At 47.9% G+C, this 19,303-nt stretch overlaps 4 protein-coding genes across 6 annotated transcripts; all 4 read right to left on the bottom strand.

Moving 5' to 3' along the window:
* Window positions 1-868: 868 nt before the first annotated feature.
* On the bottom strand, window positions 869-2,009 carry LOC139787806 (loricrin-like). The gene is made up of 2 exons (XM_071727137.1): window positions 1,915-2,009; window positions 869-1,491 (listed from the first exon to the last, which is right to left on the bottom strand). Exon 2 carries the CDS (start codon window positions 1,470-1,472, stop codon window positions 1,101-1,103), a length of 372 nt encoding a protein of 123 aa, XP_071583238.1. The 5' UTR covers window positions 1,473-1,491; window positions 1,915-2,009; the 3' UTR covers window positions 869-1,100.
* Window positions 2,010-4,774: 2,765 nt separating this feature from the next.
* Window positions 4,775-5,997, bottom strand: LOC139787763 (loricrin-like). 2 transcript variants are annotated; one of them, XM_071727059.1, is made up of 2 exons: window positions 5,865-5,997; window positions 4,775-5,367 (listed from the first exon to the last, which is right to left on the bottom strand). In XM_071727059.1, the coding sequence occupies exon 2, from the start codon at window positions 5,352-5,354 to the stop codon at window positions 4,956-4,958; it is 399 nt and encodes a 132-aa protein (XP_071583160.1). In that variant the 5' UTR covers window positions 5,355-5,367; window positions 5,865-5,997; the 3' UTR covers window positions 4,775-4,955. The 2 variants fall into 2 exon arrangements, with proteins under 2 accessions (XP_071583160.1, XP_071583159.1); XM_071727058.1 differs by having other exon boundaries at window positions 4,775-5,364; window positions 5,865-5,994.
* Window positions 5,998-9,536: 3,539 nt separating this feature from the next.
* LOC139787826 (uncharacterized) lies at window positions 9,537-11,589 on the bottom strand. Of its 2 annotated transcripts, XM_071727158.1 has the most exons (3): window positions 11,486-11,589; window positions 10,305-10,852; window positions 9,537-10,181 (listed from the first exon to the last, which is right to left on the bottom strand). In XM_071727158.1, exons 2-3 carry the CDS (start codon window positions 10,829-10,831, stop codon window positions 9,758-9,760), a joined length of 951 nt encoding a protein of 316 aa, XP_071583259.1. In that variant the 5' UTR covers window positions 10,832-10,852; window positions 11,486-11,589; the 3' UTR covers window positions 9,537-9,757. The 2 variants fall into 2 exon arrangements, with proteins under 2 accessions (XP_071583259.1, XP_071583258.1); XM_071727157.1 differs by having other exon boundaries at window positions 9,537-10,852.
* Window positions 11,590-13,197: 1,608 nt separating this feature from the next.
* LOC139787828 (uncharacterized) lies at window positions 13,198-15,363 on the bottom strand. Its single transcript, XM_071727160.1, has 2 exons — window positions 14,749-15,363; window positions 13,198-14,506 (listed from the first exon to the last, which is right to left on the bottom strand). The coding sequence occupies exons 1-2, from the start codon at window positions 14,854-14,856 to the stop codon at window positions 13,856-13,858; spliced, it is 759 nt and encodes a 252-aa protein (XP_071583261.1). The 5' UTR covers window positions 14,857-15,363; the 3' UTR covers window positions 13,198-13,855.
* Window positions 15,364-19,303: the final 3,940 nt, after the last annotated feature.

Below are 19,303 nucleotides of genomic sequence, written 5' to 3'. Positions count from 1 at the left end.
TGCCCAGGTCAAGGGGGATGTTCAGCACAGGAGAGGTTAGTGCTGATTTACTTTTTTGGTGATGATCTCATTCATTTAAAGATAAAGGACATGTGAATATTCTTGGTGTAACCAGACGTGTAGAAGATTTCATTATGGGTGGGTGTTTTCCTTGCAGTCCTCAGCCTCTCACACGTGGGGTTAGAAGCAGAAACCACATCAAAACAGAAGCAGAGAAGCCTCTGCCCTTTTTTATTGTGGTTACAAAGGAAAAATTTAAATCTTTAAACAGCCAAAGACCTGAGAGGCAAAGGAAAGGAACTTCAAAACATATGAGTAGTGATTCTGTTGAGGGTTGTCTTGGGGTGAGGAGGATGGCATGGTTACACCTTCTGGCTCCACCCAGGTCTGGACTGGCTGTTCCCAATTGGAAATCCCCATCCCTGGCTCTCCTCTGCCTTCCCAGCAGCACCTCTGCCAGGTCCTGGCTCTGCAGGGAGCTGGATTTGGCTTCTTCCCTTGACTTTCTGCAGCCCTGGGTCCAGCTCGTGGAGCTTGATAACTCCTGAGTTCATCTGCAGGCGTGGAACCACAGAATGGTTTGAGTTGGAAGGGAACAGGAGAAGCTTCAGAAAAGCCAAGAATTAAAGATGTTGCTGAATTCAGTTGCACTCTTCTCTTCTTCTCCCTAAAAAACAACCCTAAGTGGTCTCCACAGGCACACATGCTGCTGGGCTGGGCATTTTCCCAGGGGGATTCTCCTGCTTAATGTCTGTGACCTGCTAGTAATGGCACAGACCTTTCAATCCCCTCTACCCACCTGCACCCCTCTGGTGTGCATGGAAAATGAGGCTGAGGAGTGTAAAGAAACACCAAGACAGGAGAGGTATGGATAACTTAATGCTTTATTTTCTCACAGGCACACGGTGGGGCCAAAGCCCAGTGCTCTGCAGCAGGTGGCAGGGAAACCCAAGGGATGTCCCTTGCCCAGGCAGTGACAGAACCAAAGGCAGAGCTGAGGATTTGCAGGCAGGAAGTCCCGGGGCTCGCAAAGCTCTGGGGAGGTTGGAGGGAGCTGGGGGACGCGTGGCCTTTGGTGCCAGGGTGTGGGGGACACCCCATCACTTCATCTTCTGCGAGGGGAGCTGCTGGATCTGCTGGATCTGCTGCTGCTGCTGGACTTGTGGCTTCCCATGGCAGCTGGAGCCACCAGAGCTGTGGCAGCCACCGCCACCACCGGAGCTGTGACAGCCACCTCCACCACCAGAGCTGTGACAGCCACCTCCACCACCGGAGCTGTGACAGCCACTGCTGCCACCACTGCTGTGACAGCCACCTCCACCACCGGAGCTGTGACAGCCACTGCCACCACCGGAGCTGTGACAGCCACCTCCACCACCACTGCTGTGACAGCCACCACCTCTGGAGCTGTGACAGCCACTGCTGCCTCTCTCCTGCCTGTGGCACTGGTCCTTGTCCTGGCGGGAGCACATGGTTGTGTTTCGGGGTGATCTGCAGAGAGAGAGGAGCTGTCAGGCTTTTCCTTTCCTCCTTCTGCTCTTCCAGGGGAGGGATATCTGGATGTGCATTTATCCTCTCTTAGCCAGATCCTGTAATTGTCTTTAAACCTTGCACCAGCTTCTTTGACAAGGTTGGGATTGTCCCATCAATGCCACCACCAAAGGTGCTGGGACCATTCCGAGCTGCCTCAATCCAGAATCCGAGCTCCTCATCCTTCTCCTGGAGGGAGGAAAATAACCCCCTAGAGCCTCCCTCCACCTCCAAACCCCTCTGCTCTCCTTTGATATCCCCTGGGCTCCCTTCTCACCCCACCTTGAGCAAACCCCAACTCTATGCAAGGCTCAGCCTGCTCCAAACCCAGCCACCTCCCAAAAATTCCCAACCCCTGGAGCCCCACAGCATCACTGCTCTTACCTGAGATGCTGGTGCAGCAAAGGAATGAGGAGGGAATGAGGCTTTCCAGGACCAGAGTCCTTTTATACCTTCTCTGCACACCCCATCTGGAAAGGAAGCCCCTCCCTGTCACGGAGGTCTGACTGTTCATTTAATGTAATTTTTTTTTTTTTTTTTTCCTCCCCACTTTTCAGGTTGCTTCTGTGACTCACGTCATCTGCCCCGGGTATCACCTCATTATTGGTCACCTTTCCTGCACTGCAGAAATATTTAATTGCCAGCTCTACCTCTGCTCAGCTCCAATGGGGGAGCAGTGTGGGCAACCTCAGCTGCCACAGCTTTGCGAGGTTGGGTTTGGAGCTGATTGCAGCTGGGGAGCCCTTTGCTTCTAGAGGGGGGAATTATATTTATTTATTATATATTTTTTTAAATGCATACGTTCTATAATATTATGATAGAATGTTAGTTATTTTACATATTTTATATATTCTTTGGGAGATGTCACATACCTTAATAACTCTTTTAAAATGTCTTGAGATGCTGTAGTCCTGCAAATGCCCATAAACACAAAGCTGTGCCTATAAATACCTGTAACTTCTCAGGCCTTAACTCTTACAGCTCTTTCAAGTAAAGTTATGACTCTTTGCAGTGATCTCACTGGTGCCACTATTGGCTCATTTCTCCTAAAACCACCTCAAACACTGCAAAGTGGTGAAGAGGGAGAAAGAAACAGCCCCAGCAAAAGCTTGTTTTGTCATTCAAAGGTTCCCTGCTACTGCAAGGAGGACCAAGATCCTAATTTTTGGAAGGAGGAAGACCTGCCCTAGGTAGTGATCCAGGGCTGGGGAGGTACATAATTATGTGGTTAACTTTCAGCCTGTGAGTAATTCTGGAGAGGCAACGCCAATGGTTTTTTTTTTCCAGGTTGTGAGTGGCTTCGGAGCTGCTGCGTGGAGGAGATGGACACCCACGGGTGACACACAGTGGCCTGGGTGGCTGCCGTGTTGTGGGGAGCCAAGAAGACCCCAGGGACTTTCTTCAAACTCGTCGGAACATCCCGTTTGGAGCACTTTTCCCTGCTCCTCAATTAGCTCCTAATTGGCCAACAAATCAGAGGGATATTTGCACTGACGCAGGGATGGACAAGAGCCTTGGGGCCACAGTGCCAGCTGGTGGCAAGAAATAATTGGAGATACTCCTTGTACCTTGTACTTGGAAGCACCTAGGGCCACGGATCTTTTCTGCCCCTTTTTGTGGGAAGACATTTCAATCACTGCAAATCAAATCAGTTTTGGCAGCTGAAGTGGGGAACTGCAAGGATTCCCTCAGCTCTAAAGTGCTTGGAAAACACTGCAAAATAATTCACTTGCCTGCAGAGATGCTCCAGCATTTGGCATTTTTTGGTTCCCCTCTCCAGCCTTTTATTTTTCCTTCTCCATGATTAAGTTTTAATCCCATTCTGCAGTGAGATTGAGGCTCAGCCCCATCCCACCTTTGCTAATCCTGCTTCAGAGCCCCGGGATCCTTCAGGAAGCGGCTGGAAAACAAAACAAACTGCAGGGCACTGAAGTGTTTCTCCAGCCTCTCCCAAACTCCAACTTTGAACTCAGGTACCTGAACCTTTCTTAAGATGCTGCAAGTCCTGAACGATTCTTGCAACCTGAAAAACATCTGACACATTTGCTGTGACTGAAACACGGAGGATTTTTGGAAAGGCGGGCGGGCAGGGCAGGGTTAATGCACCAGATACTCAACCTAAATGCTTCTTTTGTATTGCTTAATTGCTATTATGAGCCAGAACAATGTCAGGGCAAACTGTGCCCAGGATCACTACAGTTTAATTGTGTTTTGTTCTGGCATCGGAAGAAATATGGTAAATACCCTCTGTGAAAAAAAGACTTGAAGTAAATTTAGGTTCTCAACATTACCCCCTAGCCAGGTCCTCCCTTTTTAATTGTTCTGAGGTTCTTAAAGATCAGCAGCAGCCATGGGCACCTCTGAATTTTGTGGCTGTCCACCTTAAGGTGCCTTGAACATGGGGTTTGCAAGGAGGGATGAAGGCAACAACCTCTCTTAAGACTCTCCCAACCACCTTTTCAAAGTATTCCTACCCCAGGAGCAGGCAGGAGGGAGGCAGCCCTGCCTGCACCCTTTGCAGCAATGTCAGATATTTCTGAGCATCATGACACACACGAGGATAATCTGATCAGGGCCAAATCCATTCCGTGAATGGCAATAGCAGACCTATAAATTGCACAATTCATTTTAATTACAAGCTGAGAAGAGAATTAATCAGTTGGTTGTGTAACGCCGGCATTTCGCAACAGCCCTGGCTCAACCAAGGGCTCTTGAGGTGCTGGGCAGAGGGTTTCTAGAAAGGCTCTCTGGGGAGCTCATCAAAAGCATGTGGAGATGCCTGCCACAAGGATCAAGGGGCCAAATGACCAAAAAAAGAATCACAAGTGCCTTTGCCTGTAGGACATTTTCTGCCCCGTGGCTGTGCCCACAGCTGGCCCTGTGGGCTTGTGCTGAGCAGTGTGTGGGGTTTTGATGGAGAATTTTAGGTGTCCAGCTCTGTTGGAAGGTGGAATGGAGGGGAGCTGCCTGTCCTGCAGAGGCTTGAGATGGCCTCCTCAAATGTCAGCATTTAAAAAGCTTTTCTCTCTCTCTTTTCCTTTGGAGTCCATCAAGGAGAGTGTGGCAGTGCCCACCCATGTTGCCTGACCCTGTGTCTGGGCAGGGTCACTCCAGGGCTATTAAAGAGAAAGTGTCTTGTGTTGTGGTGTGAAACACAAGGAGAAAGTAAGACCGTGAATACCAAACCCATAGGAGTTTTGGATTGTAATCTATCTACAGTCACAGACTGATACAGAGGGACCCATGCCAGTAAACACATAAAGTTTAATTTAGCACCCAGAGATAAGCTCATAAGAGGTACAGGACCCACCAGAGGAGGGAGAGATGACATTTTCTTTGAGGATTGCTAGGAGGCATGCAAAACCTTCTGAACTCAGCACCAGATCAAGGAGCTGCATGAGAATAACATGCAGACAGTGTCCTCATCACTTCATCTTTGAGGGCACTTGATAAATTTGCTGCTGGCAATCCTGGGGTTTTCCATGGCAGGATCCCCCACTGTTCCCGTGGCAGCAAGATCCCCCACTGCTCCTGGTGCATCCAGATCCCCCACTGCTCCCATGGCAACCAGATCCACCACTGCTTCCATGGCAACCAGATCCCCCACTGCTACCATGGCAACCAGATCCCCCACTGCTCCTGGTGCATCCAGATCCCCCACTGCTACCATGGCATCCAGATCCACCACTGCTTCTGCTGCACCCAGATCCACCACTGCTCCTGTGGCATCCAGATCCACCACTGCTCCCGTGGCACCCTTCACTGCCGTGGCATGAGGACCTTTCTTGCTGGTGGCACTGGTCTTTGTCCTGGCGGGAGCACATCTTTGCAGACCTGCTAAAAAGACCTTTGAGCTTTAAGTGGGTGCACAAGCCAGAGACGTTGTGATGGCTGCCAGCTCACAGTAATAGAGGTGGAGTTAGATGAGATATGAAGAATAAATTATCAGCGAGGTTCTAGAAGAGGAGAGAAAAATGACCACTGCAGATCTTCCTGCAGGGGTCCCTGACCTTCAGAGAGGACTCTATGCCACCTTCCTTTGAGCAAGTCTTTTCTTTCTCTTCTGTGTTTAGCAAATATGTAAGACAGAAATTAAAGCACTCAGTGATTAATGAGAAGTGGTGCCAAGTCCAGAGCTGGACCTGAAGGGTCCTGTCCTCAGCAGTCTATTCTATTAAGTACAGACATGGCTGGAGAAGACAACTTGGGCAGGAGGGCTGAGCAGGTGTGACCAGAGATGCTTCCAGAGATGAGAGGTGTAAGAGAAGGACCTCAGGCTCAGTAAAAAGCTGGTGATTGTTAAAAGTGCAGAGGCTGGGTCAAGCTGGACTTACCCTGATCAGCAGGAATTCAAGAGGAGCTGTGAAGCTGAGATACTGAGGAGTAACCCAACGAGAGCCCTTTTATAGGACACTCGGTATTTTTCCCCCCGGAAACAAGATGAGGCCCCACTGGAGGGACTTGATTGTTCACCACCTCAAGCACTTTGCTAATTGGGGAGTTTTTACACTGCTGTTTTGACTCACGATATCAGGAGCAGATCAATATCCTGCCCTTCGGATCACCGTTCCTCTCCTTACTCCATCAAAATGTTAATTGCCCACCACGCCTGGTGTGGTTCACACCTAGGGATGGGAACATTTCTGGATGGTCTTGATGCCTTTGACTAAAACATTTCCCTGCTTCTTGTGAAGCAGCTGCGGGCCCACTTTGGCAAGGCAAAAATGTTAGCGGGTGGGAAGGTCACAAAGGGATTCAGAAAATAAAAAAGGACTTGAGTGATGAGGTAGGAAAAACTTGGGAAAAAAAAAAACCAAATCTAGGTTGTGAGTGGGCGAAAGAAGCAAAGGGAATTAAAGATGCAGGTATGAGCACGTGATGGGGTGGCAGAAGGTGAGCACAGAGCCTGGGGTTGGTCTGTGTGGGGGGTGTCCCAAAAACAAGGAGTGTGAGCATCCTCCCCCAAGCCCTGGGGCCCAGCGTTGGCCCAGTGCCTCTGCTGGGGTGATGGTGGCTTACAAAAGGAGTTGAGTGGCCTCAGGGGTCTAAAGTTGTCATCATGTGCTTGGGGTTTAAAGGTGGGAGATGGTGATGTTGGACTTTGAAGCAAAGTGGTGCTGGATGTGTCTGTTTGGAATGCTGGGAGTGGGCAAGTGAAGGGGGTGGGATGTGGCTGGGGGGTCAGCACTAAGGAGAAACCTATTTCTGAGGAATTCAGCCAAGAAGCACTAAAAAGTGTGCTGCAATATTTGAAGTCAATCCTTTCTTTTCCAAGTGAGAGATTTTTAACCCAAACAGAAGGAATTTCAAACTCCACAGGAGACAGTGAACATCCCAGCAGGACAAAAGGTCAAACAAAAGGAAGGACAAAAGGTCTCCATTGGTGTCCCATTCCCACAAGACTTATTCCAAATATCTGCTCTTGTTCACCTTGATTACTTTTGCTCAGAAAAAATGTAGGGAGGAAAGTTTTGTCACTCTTGGAGCTCTTTCCTCCCTCTGTGCCTCCATCTTCCCGTGGACAAGGGGTCTCCATTGATTTACCACTTGGCTCTGGGGAGAAAAGTGGCTTTCTGCTACGGAGCACACCAGGCCTGATCTCACCAAAGACTCTGGAGGCCACTGTAATATTAATAACAGCAGAGATGAAATGAAAATAAAATAAGTCAAGGAGATTCATTGCCAACCAACGGAGCTGAATCACTGAACGAGAGGATACGTAAGGAAACCAGAATGTGTCTGGGGATATTTCGCAAACGTCAGAAGAAGAAAAATCCTTGTGAAACTATTATTCACGATTCCCTAATTACAGCCCAGCTGTCACATGGATGGTGACAAACATGTTTATCGTCGATCTTGGCGACAGAGACACCCACCTGAGCATGGGCTGCTGGGGAGGATGCTCATGCACATCAGAGATCTGGACCTGTACCTTATTGACCCTAAAATGCTAAAAATCTTTATCAACTTCTGCATTTGAGAATATGAAAGTCAGAATTTTTTTTTTTTTTTCTTAATTGAAATGGAAAGTCCTGAAGCTTGTTTCAGAATTAAACTTGGAGCAGTTTCCCACTTTCATTAAAATGGATAGAGCTGGTCCCTGAGCCCTATATATCTCCTGCAGAGCTCCTAATCTTTGGGAGAGGATTCCTTGTGTCTCTAAGTCCTATTCTGAGTGGATGACAGTTCTTTTATTTGAGTAATTTGCTGATTTTATGGAATTGTCCTAATACAAGTTTCAGGAGATGGCTTGACTCCCAGATGGTTTGGTTTCTGGGTGGCTTACAAATGGTCATGATTCTTCCATATGTTGGTTATTGTTTTTTTATTTATGAAGGACATAAATAAAGCATAGAAAACCCCCAAGATCCTAGAAGGATCTCAAGGACACCCCAGGTACAAGTTCAAACCTCCAAATCCCTGACAGATGATTTAAAGTCAAAGAAGATCTCTCTTTTTTTTTTTTTTTTTTTTTTTTTTTTTTTTTTTTTAATTTTGTTTATTTATTTATCTATTTTTATTCGACAGGGATTGCTCATGTGAAATCTCTCTCATCAGATCCTTTTGACAAACCAATGTCAAAACAGCTCAAGTAGAACAACTCCTGCTCTGCAATCTCCTCCAGCCCCCTCTTCCAATGCCCAGCAAGCTTTGGAAGGGATTTGAAAGTGGATTCAGGTGCCTTTGCCACTGCCCCATCTTTGCTGAAATGGTTTTACCACGAATCTTTCTTTCCACAAAGGACCCTGATGCCTGCACAGAGTTGTGTGTGTGTGTGTGGGGGGGTCACTGTGCCACTGCATTGTCCATGGGGTGGGCATTTGGGCTGCCCTTGGGCTGGGCCACCCCACTGAACTCTGCTTGGGATGGGGACTGTGTGCCCTGCAGGGCATGACAGCATCAGCCTCTGCAGGTGACAAGGATGAGGCTGGTGAGGAAGGTTTGCAGCAGTGTCAGGGCAGCCCCATGTGTCCAATTGTAGAACCTCCATCCCAGGTAGGGGCACCCTATGCCTGTTCTTAGCTCTTTTCCAGATGGTGCTTCAGGAGAAATCTCCATCATAAATGCTGCAAAGCAGCTGACTCTGCAATGTGTCACATCCTGCAGGCTGGGCCAGGCAGGACACTGGGAGATGGAGACAATGGAAGCTCTCACCTGGGCTGGGTGAGGTGCAAGGAGCCACCTGGGACATGATGCTCTGAGTCACTGGCTCCATGTCCCTGCTTTGCTGCAACAATCCTCCACGGTGGTTCCTCTTCTAACCCTAAATCTTGCAAGGAGTTTGGGGTTTTTCATTCCATTAGAGATGCTGATTCCAGCCAAGTGCCCCCTCGGTGCCTACAAACCTGTTTCTAATTTCCATTTGATGTGTATTCCTGGCCATTCCCATTTTTCTCTGGGTCAAAGTCCTCAGTTTTGAAAGGTCTCACCTATACCAGGTCTTTCCCAACATTTCCCAACCTTCAGGGCAGCACTGGGCATCACCAAGCACCAGCTGCTGAAGGTCCTGCAGGAACTGTTCCCTTAGGGTGGAGAAAAGATCTCTGAAGATCTAATGGACCATAAAGCAGTTTCCCTCTCACCACCCTTGACATCCCCTCTTGTTCTGCTATTCCTGTTCCTGAATTCTCTCCCTGACTTTTTTCCCTAGGGCTGATTTTGGAGGCTTCTGCTACAAATCAAACTGCACCCATTTTCTCTTTGGTGAATGAAAGGATGTGCCAAGCAGATCCTCTTGGTTTTACCTCTCTGATGAAGTGTGTGTGTGTGTTTTTTAAACGTTAATATGTTCGTATGTAATTGCTGGTTGCCTAAAGAATCCGTGATGAAAAATGTTCCTTCTTAAGGAGGAAGTTGTCTGGAGAAGGAATAAGAAGACAGCAAGTTGAATCAACCAGGAAGCTGGATGTGAGGGTGAATGGGGATGCTGCAAACCCCAGGTTTGGCCACAAGAAGGAACCGAAGCAATTCGGAGGGATGAAGTGGAAAACGATGATGCAGAGGGGTTATGAATCATAGTTTTTTATTGCCACCACATCTGCTGTGAAATAAGGAGGTGAGCAGCAGTAAATATTTCACAGAGATAGTGGGTTACACCTTCAAAGCTCATTACAAGCAAAATGACAGGAAAAGTGGAGGTCTGTGAGCACCCTGGGGCATGCTGACCACCAAGGAGACATTGCAAGAGTGAGAAGTTTCTCTCATTCATCCCCATTCCTCGTGTCCTCTACTTTATCTTCCGGGCTGGCATTTTGCAGACTTGCTTTTGCTGCTGGCTTGGGATGGACACAGGCATGTGGCCCTGCTGCATTGGAGGGGGACAGATCTGGACTGGAGGGGGACAGATCTGCACAGGAGGAGGACAGGTCTGGACTGGAGGGGGACAGATCTGGACTGGAGGGGGACAGGTCTGGACTGGAGGAGGACACTTCTGAATTGGAGGGGGACACTTCTGCATTGGAGGAGGACACTTCTGCATGGGAGGACACTTCTGCATTGGAGGAGGACACTTCTGCATGGGAGGACACTTCTGCATTGGAGGGGGACACTTCTGCATTGGAGGGGGACAGGTCTGCATTGGAGGGGGACAGGTCTGCACTGGAGGACACTTCTGCATTGGGGGGGGACACTTCTGCATTGGAGGGGGACAGGTCTGCACTGGAGGACACTTCTGCATTGGGGGGGGACACTTCTGCATTGGAGGGGGACAGGTCTGCATTGGAGGGGGACAGGTCTGCACTGGAGGGGGACAGGTCTGCACTGGAGGGGGACAGGTCTGCACCGGGCAGCACTGTGCTGGCTTGCATGGCTTTCCCCCCTGGTATCCTGATCCGTGGCAGGTCTCAGAGCAGACAGACCTCCCATAGCCCTGGCATCCCCCTCCTGACCCACAGCTGTACGTGGGTCTCCTGACACAGCTCGAACCACCCCCATGGCATGAACCTGAGGAGGATCCATGGCATCTCTCGGAGCAGACGGACCTCCCGTAGCCTTGGCATCCGCCCGACGACCCGTAGCTGTACCTGGGTCTCCTGACACAGCCCGAGCCCCCACAACCCTGGCAGGAACCAGCTGCAGTGTTGCCCTGGCACCTCTCAGAGCAGACTGAGCCCCGGTAGCAGTAGTGGCGGTAGTCGTGTCCTCTCATGCCTTCAACACCTTCCCCATCACAGCCCGAGGAGCAGCAGGTGGTGTAGCCGTAGCGGAAGGGAGTGCGTCGGGTGTCCAGCCATGAGCCCGAGGGATCGTACCAGGTTGAGTTCAAGTTGAAGTATGATTCTCTCCCAGAAGAGCATATCATGTTTGAATGAGAGGGAAAAACCTGAAAAGCACACAGCCGGACAGATTTGCTTTGCCATTTCCTCTCTTTTCATGGGATTTCACAGAATCACAGAATCAGCTGGGTCGGAAAGGACCTCTGGGATCATTAAGTCCAACTCTTAATCCACCACCACTGTGGTTTCCAGCCCATGGCACTGAGTGCCCCATCAATCTCTTTTTAAAAACCCCCAGGGATGGAGAATCCACCATCTCCCTACGCAGCCCATTCTAATGCCTGATCACTCTCTCTGTAAAGAATTTTTTCCTAATATCCAACCTAAGCTTTTCCTAGAAAGCTGAGTTATTGAGCCATTCATGAGCCAATTTTGCTAATCCCAGAAGCCTGGATGTAAAAGCAATTCTTGCAGTTGCCCAACACTTGTCACATTACATCCAAACCTTCTTTCTGACCTCATGGCTGATTTTTTTTCCCCTTCCAAGATTAGAAACAACCAGAAGGAACTGCTGTAAATCCCATCCCCAAGCCCCCCAATACCTTCTCTCTTGGCTTGGCCCACCCTCCTCTAACCCTTGTATGGTAGAACATGGTCTGAAGGACATCCCAAGCCCATGACCTCCTCAATCCAGATGCCCCATCTAAAAATCAACCTGGCTGCTTCAGGATGTGTCTTACCTAATTCCTGCGGGAAGGCAAATGCTTATCAGGAGAGCAGATTGTGAGAGGCAAAAGGACAGAGACCTTTTATAGGCTTCCAAGTCTTCCCCTTGTAAATGAAGCATGCTGGAGGAACGAGAAGTGAATTATTTATTCACAAAACATCTCCTCCATTTGGATGCTGTTCCCAGTGCTTGGCATACTCTGCTTGACTCATGATTCCTGATAAGCATCATTTAATTATCATGTAGTTACTGAGAGGTGCACATAAAGGGCTGGCACTGTTCAAGTCACACCTGGACTATATGAGGCGGGTAATAAAAGGACTTATTCACCATCTCCAGAGAGGTCCGAGGACACTGAGTGGCAGCTAATGGGTGACCTATGAGTCAGGAGCCATGATGTGCACAGCTCTAATGTCCTGGTCTTCCTCTCCTGCTACCCGTGAGGAGCATTACCAGGTGTCTGAAGCACAAGCAGGTGATTGGGAAGAGCCAGCTCAGAGTCACAAAGAGCAAATTGTGTTGATGGGGTTTTGGTGATGAAACGACTGGCCCTGTGGCTGCTGGAGTGATCTGGATGGTGCTACCTCAGATTTTGCATGGCTTTTGGCACAGCTGCCTGTGGCTGCCTTTTAGTTCAACTGGTATCCAGGACTGGATGGTTAAGTACATGGTGGGTGAAGAACTGGTTGATACTGGTGCTGTTTAATGTCTTTGTTAGTGTCCTGAATAATGGGGTGGACTTGGCAAATCTCCTTGTGGCACTGAAAGGGGGTGAGGGGAGGAAGCAGCTCAAAGATGGGACTTGGGCAGGCTGGGATGCTCCAGAGGCTGGGATGGACTAATTGGGGTGGGAGGACTGGGGCAGCACAGAAAAAAAGGTGGACCAAAGGTGATCTGGAAGCACTGGCATGAGGACTAAGCTGGGCCTTGGTTTGTGGGCTCTGAGTCAGTCCTTGGTCACCATGCAGGGACACAGCCTGGGAACTGGCTTCAGTGAGAAGAGGCTGGGAAGAAAACAGCTGATAAAATAAGGAATTTCTGAGGTTAGAGTTCATGTGTAAATCGTTTTTCATTTGGTTAAAATGAGAGGTGAGAAGAGAAATTGTGGTTTTCTGAGTTAAGAAATCCAGAGTGAATTTCTTGTTTTCTTTTGGGTTTTCCTTGCTGGTGCCTGGGAGGATGCAGCAGGGCAAAGAAACAACAAAATCCATTTTAGCTCTTCTACTGGGAGGCTTTTCTGCTCCAAACAAGAGAGAAGCAGCACGTTAGCAGCATGGCTGTGGTGGGGAGCTGCGGGGGAAGAGCTTGGCCTGCATCTTCCCAGGGAGTGAAAGGCATTCCTGGCATGTGGAGCCACACCTCACGTGCTGGGGCACCCACTTATTATTCCTGATTAACATTTAGGTGATGGATGGATGGGTGGCCTCCTGCTGCAGTGTTGCTCTCTAGCTAATAGGGGAGGGGATGGCACACGTTAGAGAGCAAACTGTACCTAGATGACCTCCATCCATTGGTCCTGTGGTGGGTAACCAGAGTAGAGAGGGTTTTACAGCTGTCTGATGGAGCTCAGCCTGGTGAAACTCTTAGGGACAGAGCTATCTTCCTGTGTCAGCTCTGATTTTGATTGTAAATGTACAAGTTTCCTTGTGAGAATTTTAAGTGGCTTTGAATGGCTTCTCGTTGGGGATATGTTTGGGGATAAATAAAAAGGAATCAAGTGTCAACTAAGGTTTTTTAAACTTTATTCTTGAATACATAGGAAGAAAATAAAATTGCAGGAGTTCCTGATGCTCCTTCAGTCACAATGTGTATTTTTTCATCAGTACAGTCCTGTCTCTGGTTTGCAGCAACCTTGAAATCACAGTTTTCTGAGCCCATAGAGAAGGTGAATCCATGATTCAGTTTCTCCATGCCCAGGCTGCTGACCTCCTCCAAAGAGTCTGTTCTGCCCTGATGAAGAGCCAAGTGTGGTTTTAATGATTAAGTCCTCTTCCCTGATGGTGGAGGACGCTTGGAATTTAAAGTGCTGGGGTAAAGCAGGGGTCTGCAGACCCTAAATCCAGTGTGCAAAGAATCAGAGAATGGTATGGGCTGGATGGCACCTCAAAGCTCATCCAGTCCCACACCTTGCCATGGGCAGGGACACCTCCCACCAACCCAGGTTGCTCCAAGCTCCATCCAACATGGCACTTCAACACTTCCAGGAATGGGGAAGTCAGCTTTTTGGGGCAACCCAGGCCAGGGTCTCACCACCTTTGGAGTGAAGGATTTCTTCCTAATGTTCATCCTAAGAGCAGCAAGAAGCCATCAGCCCCAGCGTTGCATCGGAGGTGTGAGCGTCGGCGAGGAGCAAAGCATCTCCCACGGGGAAGGATCCCAGAGCTTATTTCTTCTGTAGACAGGGTGGCAAGAGAGTCACCTGCTGCTTCTGCTGCTGCTGGCTGGGACACACTGGTGGGGGCAGGGGGACAGGGCAGCGGTGCTGGATGGGGCATGGGTGGCAATGGATGCAGGGACAGTGATGCTGCCGTGGCAGGGGGTGCAGGATGATGGGGGGACAGGGAGGCTCCTCCTCGGGGCACTGCTCCACTCGCCGCCGGGGTTTGTTGCAGCTCTCAGGCTCCTGGCACTGGAAGGGGGGCCGGTACTGCTGCAGAGGCCTCCGGTGGATTTTTACAGGTGGGGGACAGGGAGGTGGCACCGGGCTCACCTCCACCCGCCGTCGGGGCTTGCCGGAATCGCAGCTTTGCTGTGGGGGGCAGCAGCACCGGGCCGGGCATGGCTCCAGGGGTTGGCAACCTTGCGGCTCGCTCTGGCAGGAGCCCTCGATGTCCCGGCTGAGGCTACCGTGGTCATGGCAAGGGGACAGGTCCGTGGTGCACACGGGATTGTCTTGGCAGCCTCCCGTGGAACTCTGCCACGTCCAACCCTGCTCGCTGCAGACGGAGCTGTCGGGGTACGAGTCCTGCCCGCAGTCGTCTTTAAGGTAACGCATCCTGTGGCAGAGATGCTCAAGCCCTCGGGGATAAACAGTCTAGGGAAAAAGAAACAAACCAAACCACTGTTGTTTTTTTCTTTTCTTTGGTTTTTTTTTTCTTTGTTTTTTCCTTTTCTTTGTTTTTTTCTTTTCTTTTTTTTTTCTTTTCTATTTTTCTTTTTTTTTCTTCTTTTTTCCTTTCCCTTTTTTATGAAAGAAAAAAAAAAAAAAAACCAAAAAAAAACCAAAACCAAAACAAACCCGAAGAATCTAAGACAGCTGAAAAAAATCCAACTCACCCTGTGACCGGTGACAGAAAGGCTGAGCAGAGTCTGAGTCCTGGGGACAACGCTGCTGCTGAAAGCTTTTATATGTGGTTGAGGTCCCTTGAGAGTGAGGCATGCCATGGGAATTAATAGCTGAGCAGTGAGTGCCACTTCTGTATGGATATTTTTCCTGGCAATTGCTACTGGATTAATCAGCCACAATTAGCATCTCCCTTGTTGTAATGGCAGCTTAGCTCTTTGTATATGCAGTGGCCATTATCTAATTAGTTCTTCCACTGGTCATGTTTGAATAGGCTGTTACCTAGTGTTAGTCAGCTGGGATCCTGGGATAAGGATACCTGGAATACCGGGATGCTGAGTGATGTGCAGTGGGAAAACCTCAAAAAGGTCCAGGAGTCTCAGTGTGCAGTCCCATAGAATTGTTTTGGTTGGAATAAAGCTTTAAAATCATCGAGTCCAACCATTGACCTAACCAACTGTGTCCAGGAGTACAAGGACTCATGCCTTGAAAGAGGGTGTTGGTGCAGGGCTATGCAAATTGGTGATAGTTTTTAGGGTGTGAAAGAAAGCAGACTAAAATCTACCATGGAAAACAAACAAGCTTCCTGCCAAAACAAAGAACTCTTTTTTTTTGATTTTTAAAAAATTATTATTATTTTTTAAATATTCTATTTTCAATGAAAACCAATTGATTTTTCAAATCTACATCAGCTTCACAACATCCTGACTAAACCTGAACCAGAAATTTTGTTGATGTGCTCCAGTTCTCCCCAAACTGCTCCCTGGGTGTTTCACCCACAATTGGAAGTTCAGACTGATGCTTGGCAGATTTGAGAAAATTTTATTGCTTCTTCATGTCCTGCTTTGTACCATGGTCTGGGAGCACCCTGTGATGGAACAGGAGCTATACTCAGTTATCATTTCTACTTGAATATAATTAGCAGTGGGAAAACTTCATCATGTTTTAATTAACAACGTTTTCCTTTTAAGATGACCTTTCTTCATGTGGTAACCCATCACCAAAGTTGCAGAAGGCATCTAAAAATGTGAGGAAAGCACAATTAATTCTTTAAAAATTACATTTTCTGCTGAATGAGCTCATCTTCTGTCACTGGAAATGTTATCAACTATTAATAAAAATTTTGTTTTTCTTTTGTAGCCTTCTGCCTCAAAATCTTTGACTTTGTATTTTTTAGGTGGAGAGTTGAATTTTTCTTTGAGAAGGTAAGGGAAATTTTTCAGCTGGCTTTGCAGATGGGGCTGTGGGATGGACCTTGTTTGTCAGAGGAGCTCTGTGATATCTGGACATGATACTCATCACCTTCCAGAGCACAGAGAAACCCCTTGGCCAGAAAGATAATGAGGGAATCATGGGTGGCATCCGGATTGTGTGTAGCATGGATGGCTGGAAGAGATAAGCTCTGTCTAGCAGATCCCTTTGGGATTCCCTGTGTCAGGAGGGGGAGGCAAATCCTGAAGAATTAATGAATATACGAATTAATGAATATATTCCCCTCCAAGTAAGGAGGACCCCAGTCAAGTGAGTGAATCCAACCCCAAAGACCCCTCTCTTCACTGCAAAGCTGGATGGAGGACACCACAGTGAGTGCTGACCTCATGAAGCAACAATTTCAGGCCTCATCAAGCACCAAGTCCACCTTTCTGACATTTCTGCTTTGACTCATTTTCCGCATAGCTGCTCCACGTTGCATTTTTGTGGATGGTCAAGGCATGTTTTAACTACCAGGAAAATAGCTCTCACAGCAGCCCCCAGGGCTGTCAGAGCCAGAGGTAATTTCCATGTGCTCACTCCACGGTAGAGCCTCCGTGAGAGATGCTCAGAGCTTTGTCCCGTGGCCTTTGAGTTTGAATCACTGGGAAAAGCATGTGCAGAATTCAGGGGTGTGACTCCTGGGTGCGTGCTTGGACCTGATGACTTTGCTGCCGTTGAGATAATTTATTCTTTTGCTACAGGAAAAATGTAATTGCCTTGCAGGAAGCCACGGGACTTGCATGTAAGGACAGCAAAACCTCCTGGTATCTTCTAAAGATATAAGGATTTATAACTTGTTCCCAAGATTATGTTGGTTTTGGACTCTTTTTCACATGAAGTGTTTTAGCTTTTTTTTTTTTCCCTGAGGTCTTTTCAAGCTATGAAATGCAAATGTTTGAATTCTGAATCTCATCTTTTCAAATCTGCCACATTTTAAGAGAATTCCAGATTAAATCAGATAGTATTTCTGCACCAATGACTCCCTCCCTTTCTGGACCATGCAGACCATCCTGCTGGTCTATTTAATCTTACTGACAAGCTTTCAAACCTTTTAAGCAGCCGCTTGAAAGCTCAACAAATTCCCTGGAAAGATTTCCAGTAACAAAAAAGACCTTCAGCTCTGGTGTTGGGACCATCCAGATGCTTCAACTGCAGACTCTGTGTCTTCAAAGTCATAAACAGCATGGAATTATGTGGCCAAGAAGATATTTCTGCAGCTTAGATAATGCACTAATGCCAGCAAATACTCTTTTTCCCCAGATGAAAGACTGACCCAAGAAGTTTACTGCAAATGCTGGGGTGCTGTCACCAGCAGCGGGACAAATAGTTGAAAAATTCATTGCGTTCAGAAACTCAGCCAATGTTCAAGAAGTCCCAGAGCTAGAGTTTAAATGATAATAAATAAGAAAGATAAATGAATAAACGTATCACAACAGTTTGCAGTGTCATAATTTATAACTTTAATTGTCTTTCATGATGAATTGAAGAGTGAAGAAAGAAAAGGGAGTAGGACATATCATTAAACCACACACCAAGAGGAAAATTAACAGCAGGATTAATGCTTGCAAAGGAAAAGCACACGGATCAACGGGGAGGAGCTTCAAAGCACATCACATGCATTTGATGATTACAGGTGGACGAAGAAGAGAAGATCTACAGTCTCTAAGCAAAAGAGGAAGAACATTTAGGCTGGTATCCGTATCCAACACCGCGCGAGCCGGGAGGGAAGCAGCAGGCAGCACAGGGGACTCAGTTGCCACCACAGCAGCCACCACCACCACCACAGCAGCCTCCTCTGTTGTTGCTGATGGTGTAGCAGCAGGACTGCATGGGCATGCAGCAGGGGCTGGGGCAGCAGTACTGCATGGGTGAGCAGCACGGTGTCTTGCAGCACTTGGGGCTGCTGTAGCAGCACACGGTGTACCTTCGGTTGTTGTTACCGCAGCATCCGCAGCCTCCAGAGCCCATGGTGGTGTTGGGAGTAGTGTGGGCAAAGCTGGAAGGAACAGAGGGAGTTTGGCTGTGAATGGGAGCATGATGCTTGGAATGATAGAATGAATTAAAAGCTCTGCTGAGACTAAATTCAGAAATTGAAGGAGCTGAACCTTCTGGCTTGTTTGTGGTAAATTTTTATGTAACTCTTCTCTTTTTCTTTTGTTCTTTCTTTCTTTCTTTCTTTCTCTCTTTTCTTTCTTTTCTTTTTTTCTTTTCTTTCTTTCTTTTCATGTAATCTTGGTACAACATGTAGTTGTACCAAGGTATCCCTTATGTCTTAGAACACAACACAATCCACATCATCCTCATTCTGGGCACTCCTGACACATCCTCAGTGCCCATCATAGCCCTGCTGATACTGCTGTACCCTCTACATGCTTTAATGCTCCCATCTCGTCCCCATTAATTCGTAGTACTGAGCTCATAAAAGCCCAACTTCAACCAAGCCCCAGACCAGAATCCAGTTATGTCTGGATACTGTTGTAGGATACCCATAGCATTTTGTGAAAAGGAATATTCAGATATTCTCACTTACCTTGGTGAAAAGTGAGGAGAGGTGAAGGGAAGAGATGAGCGAATGAAGTGAGCTGGGCCAGGAGGCCTTTTATAGTCCCAGACACTGTCCTCCTGGAAGTGAGACAGCCATTGACCATTCAGACATCTCTATTTACTAACCCAAACCCATACTTTTTACGTATACGTGTCTCCTGGTATTTACAGTTTGCCTCATTATTTGCAATCACCACCTTTGCTCTGCCTCATAATTGTTTAGCCTGCAGATAATCAAAGGGCTCCTGTGAATACTGATGAATTTGTCCTCTCTGCAACCATGCAAGGGAGGCAAAAAATGTGTCCTCGTATCTGCTTGACAAATGCAGAGAGAGGTGGCCAAAGATGCTAAGGATCTTACTCAGCAGCGGCCAATGCTGAATCAGTGTAAGAGCCAAAACTAAACTCTTGGGTTGTGTCTTTTGGACTCGTGATGGGCGGTTTCATCGGGCTGATGTTTGAAACAAATATTTGAAAAATGTCCTGTGAATGTTCTCAGTGACAGGACACGCGTGTGCGGGGGGAAAAAGAAGCCCGAGTGCTTGGAATGTTCTGGGACTGAATTTACCTCTTGGGCCTCTGTCACCTGCCCGTGACTCCATGCCAGATCATCTTGCTCTCATGCATGTTTAGAGCACCTTTATGATGTTTAAAACCATCTTTGGCTTTTGGCTTGCCTAAATTTTTGTGAATCCTCCAACCTGGGGGGGGGGGGTTGTTAGATTTGCACTTGGGCATCACTAATGGAGG

Source organism: Heliangelus exortis, chromosome 27, assembly GCF_036169615.1.
Source record: "Heliangelus exortis chromosome 27, bHelExo1.hap1, whole genome shotgun sequence".
In the NCBI taxonomy this organism is placed as follows: domain Eukaryota; kingdom Metazoa; phylum Chordata; class Aves; order Apodiformes; family Trochilidae; genus Heliangelus; species Heliangelus exortis.
The sequence above is the reverse complement of the archived record's forward strand: the minus strand, read 5'-3'. Positions and strand labels throughout refer to the sequence as shown.

Bases quoted from the DNA above. Each gene is read 5' to 3' on its own strand.
- LOC139787806 (XM_071727137.1), bottom strand. From the start codon at position 1,472: ATGTGCTCCCGCCAGGACAAGGACCAGTGCCACAGGCAGGAGAGAGGC.
- LOC139787763 (XM_071727059.1), bottom strand. From the start codon at position 5,354: ATGTGCTCCCGCCAGGACAAAGACCAGTGCCACCAGCAAGAAAGGTCC.
- LOC139787826 (XM_071727157.1), bottom strand. From the start codon at position 10,831: ATGATATGCTCTTCTGGGAGAGAATCATACTTCAACTTGAACTCAACC.
- LOC139787828 (XM_071727160.1), bottom strand. From the start codon at position 14,856: ATGGCATGCCTCACTCTCAAGGGACCTCAACCACATATAAAAGCTTTC. The intron at 14,507-14,748 runs GTGAGTTGGATT...CTTTTTCCCTAG, and splicing joins TTTCTGTCACCGGTCACAGG to ACTGTTTATCCCCGAGGGCT.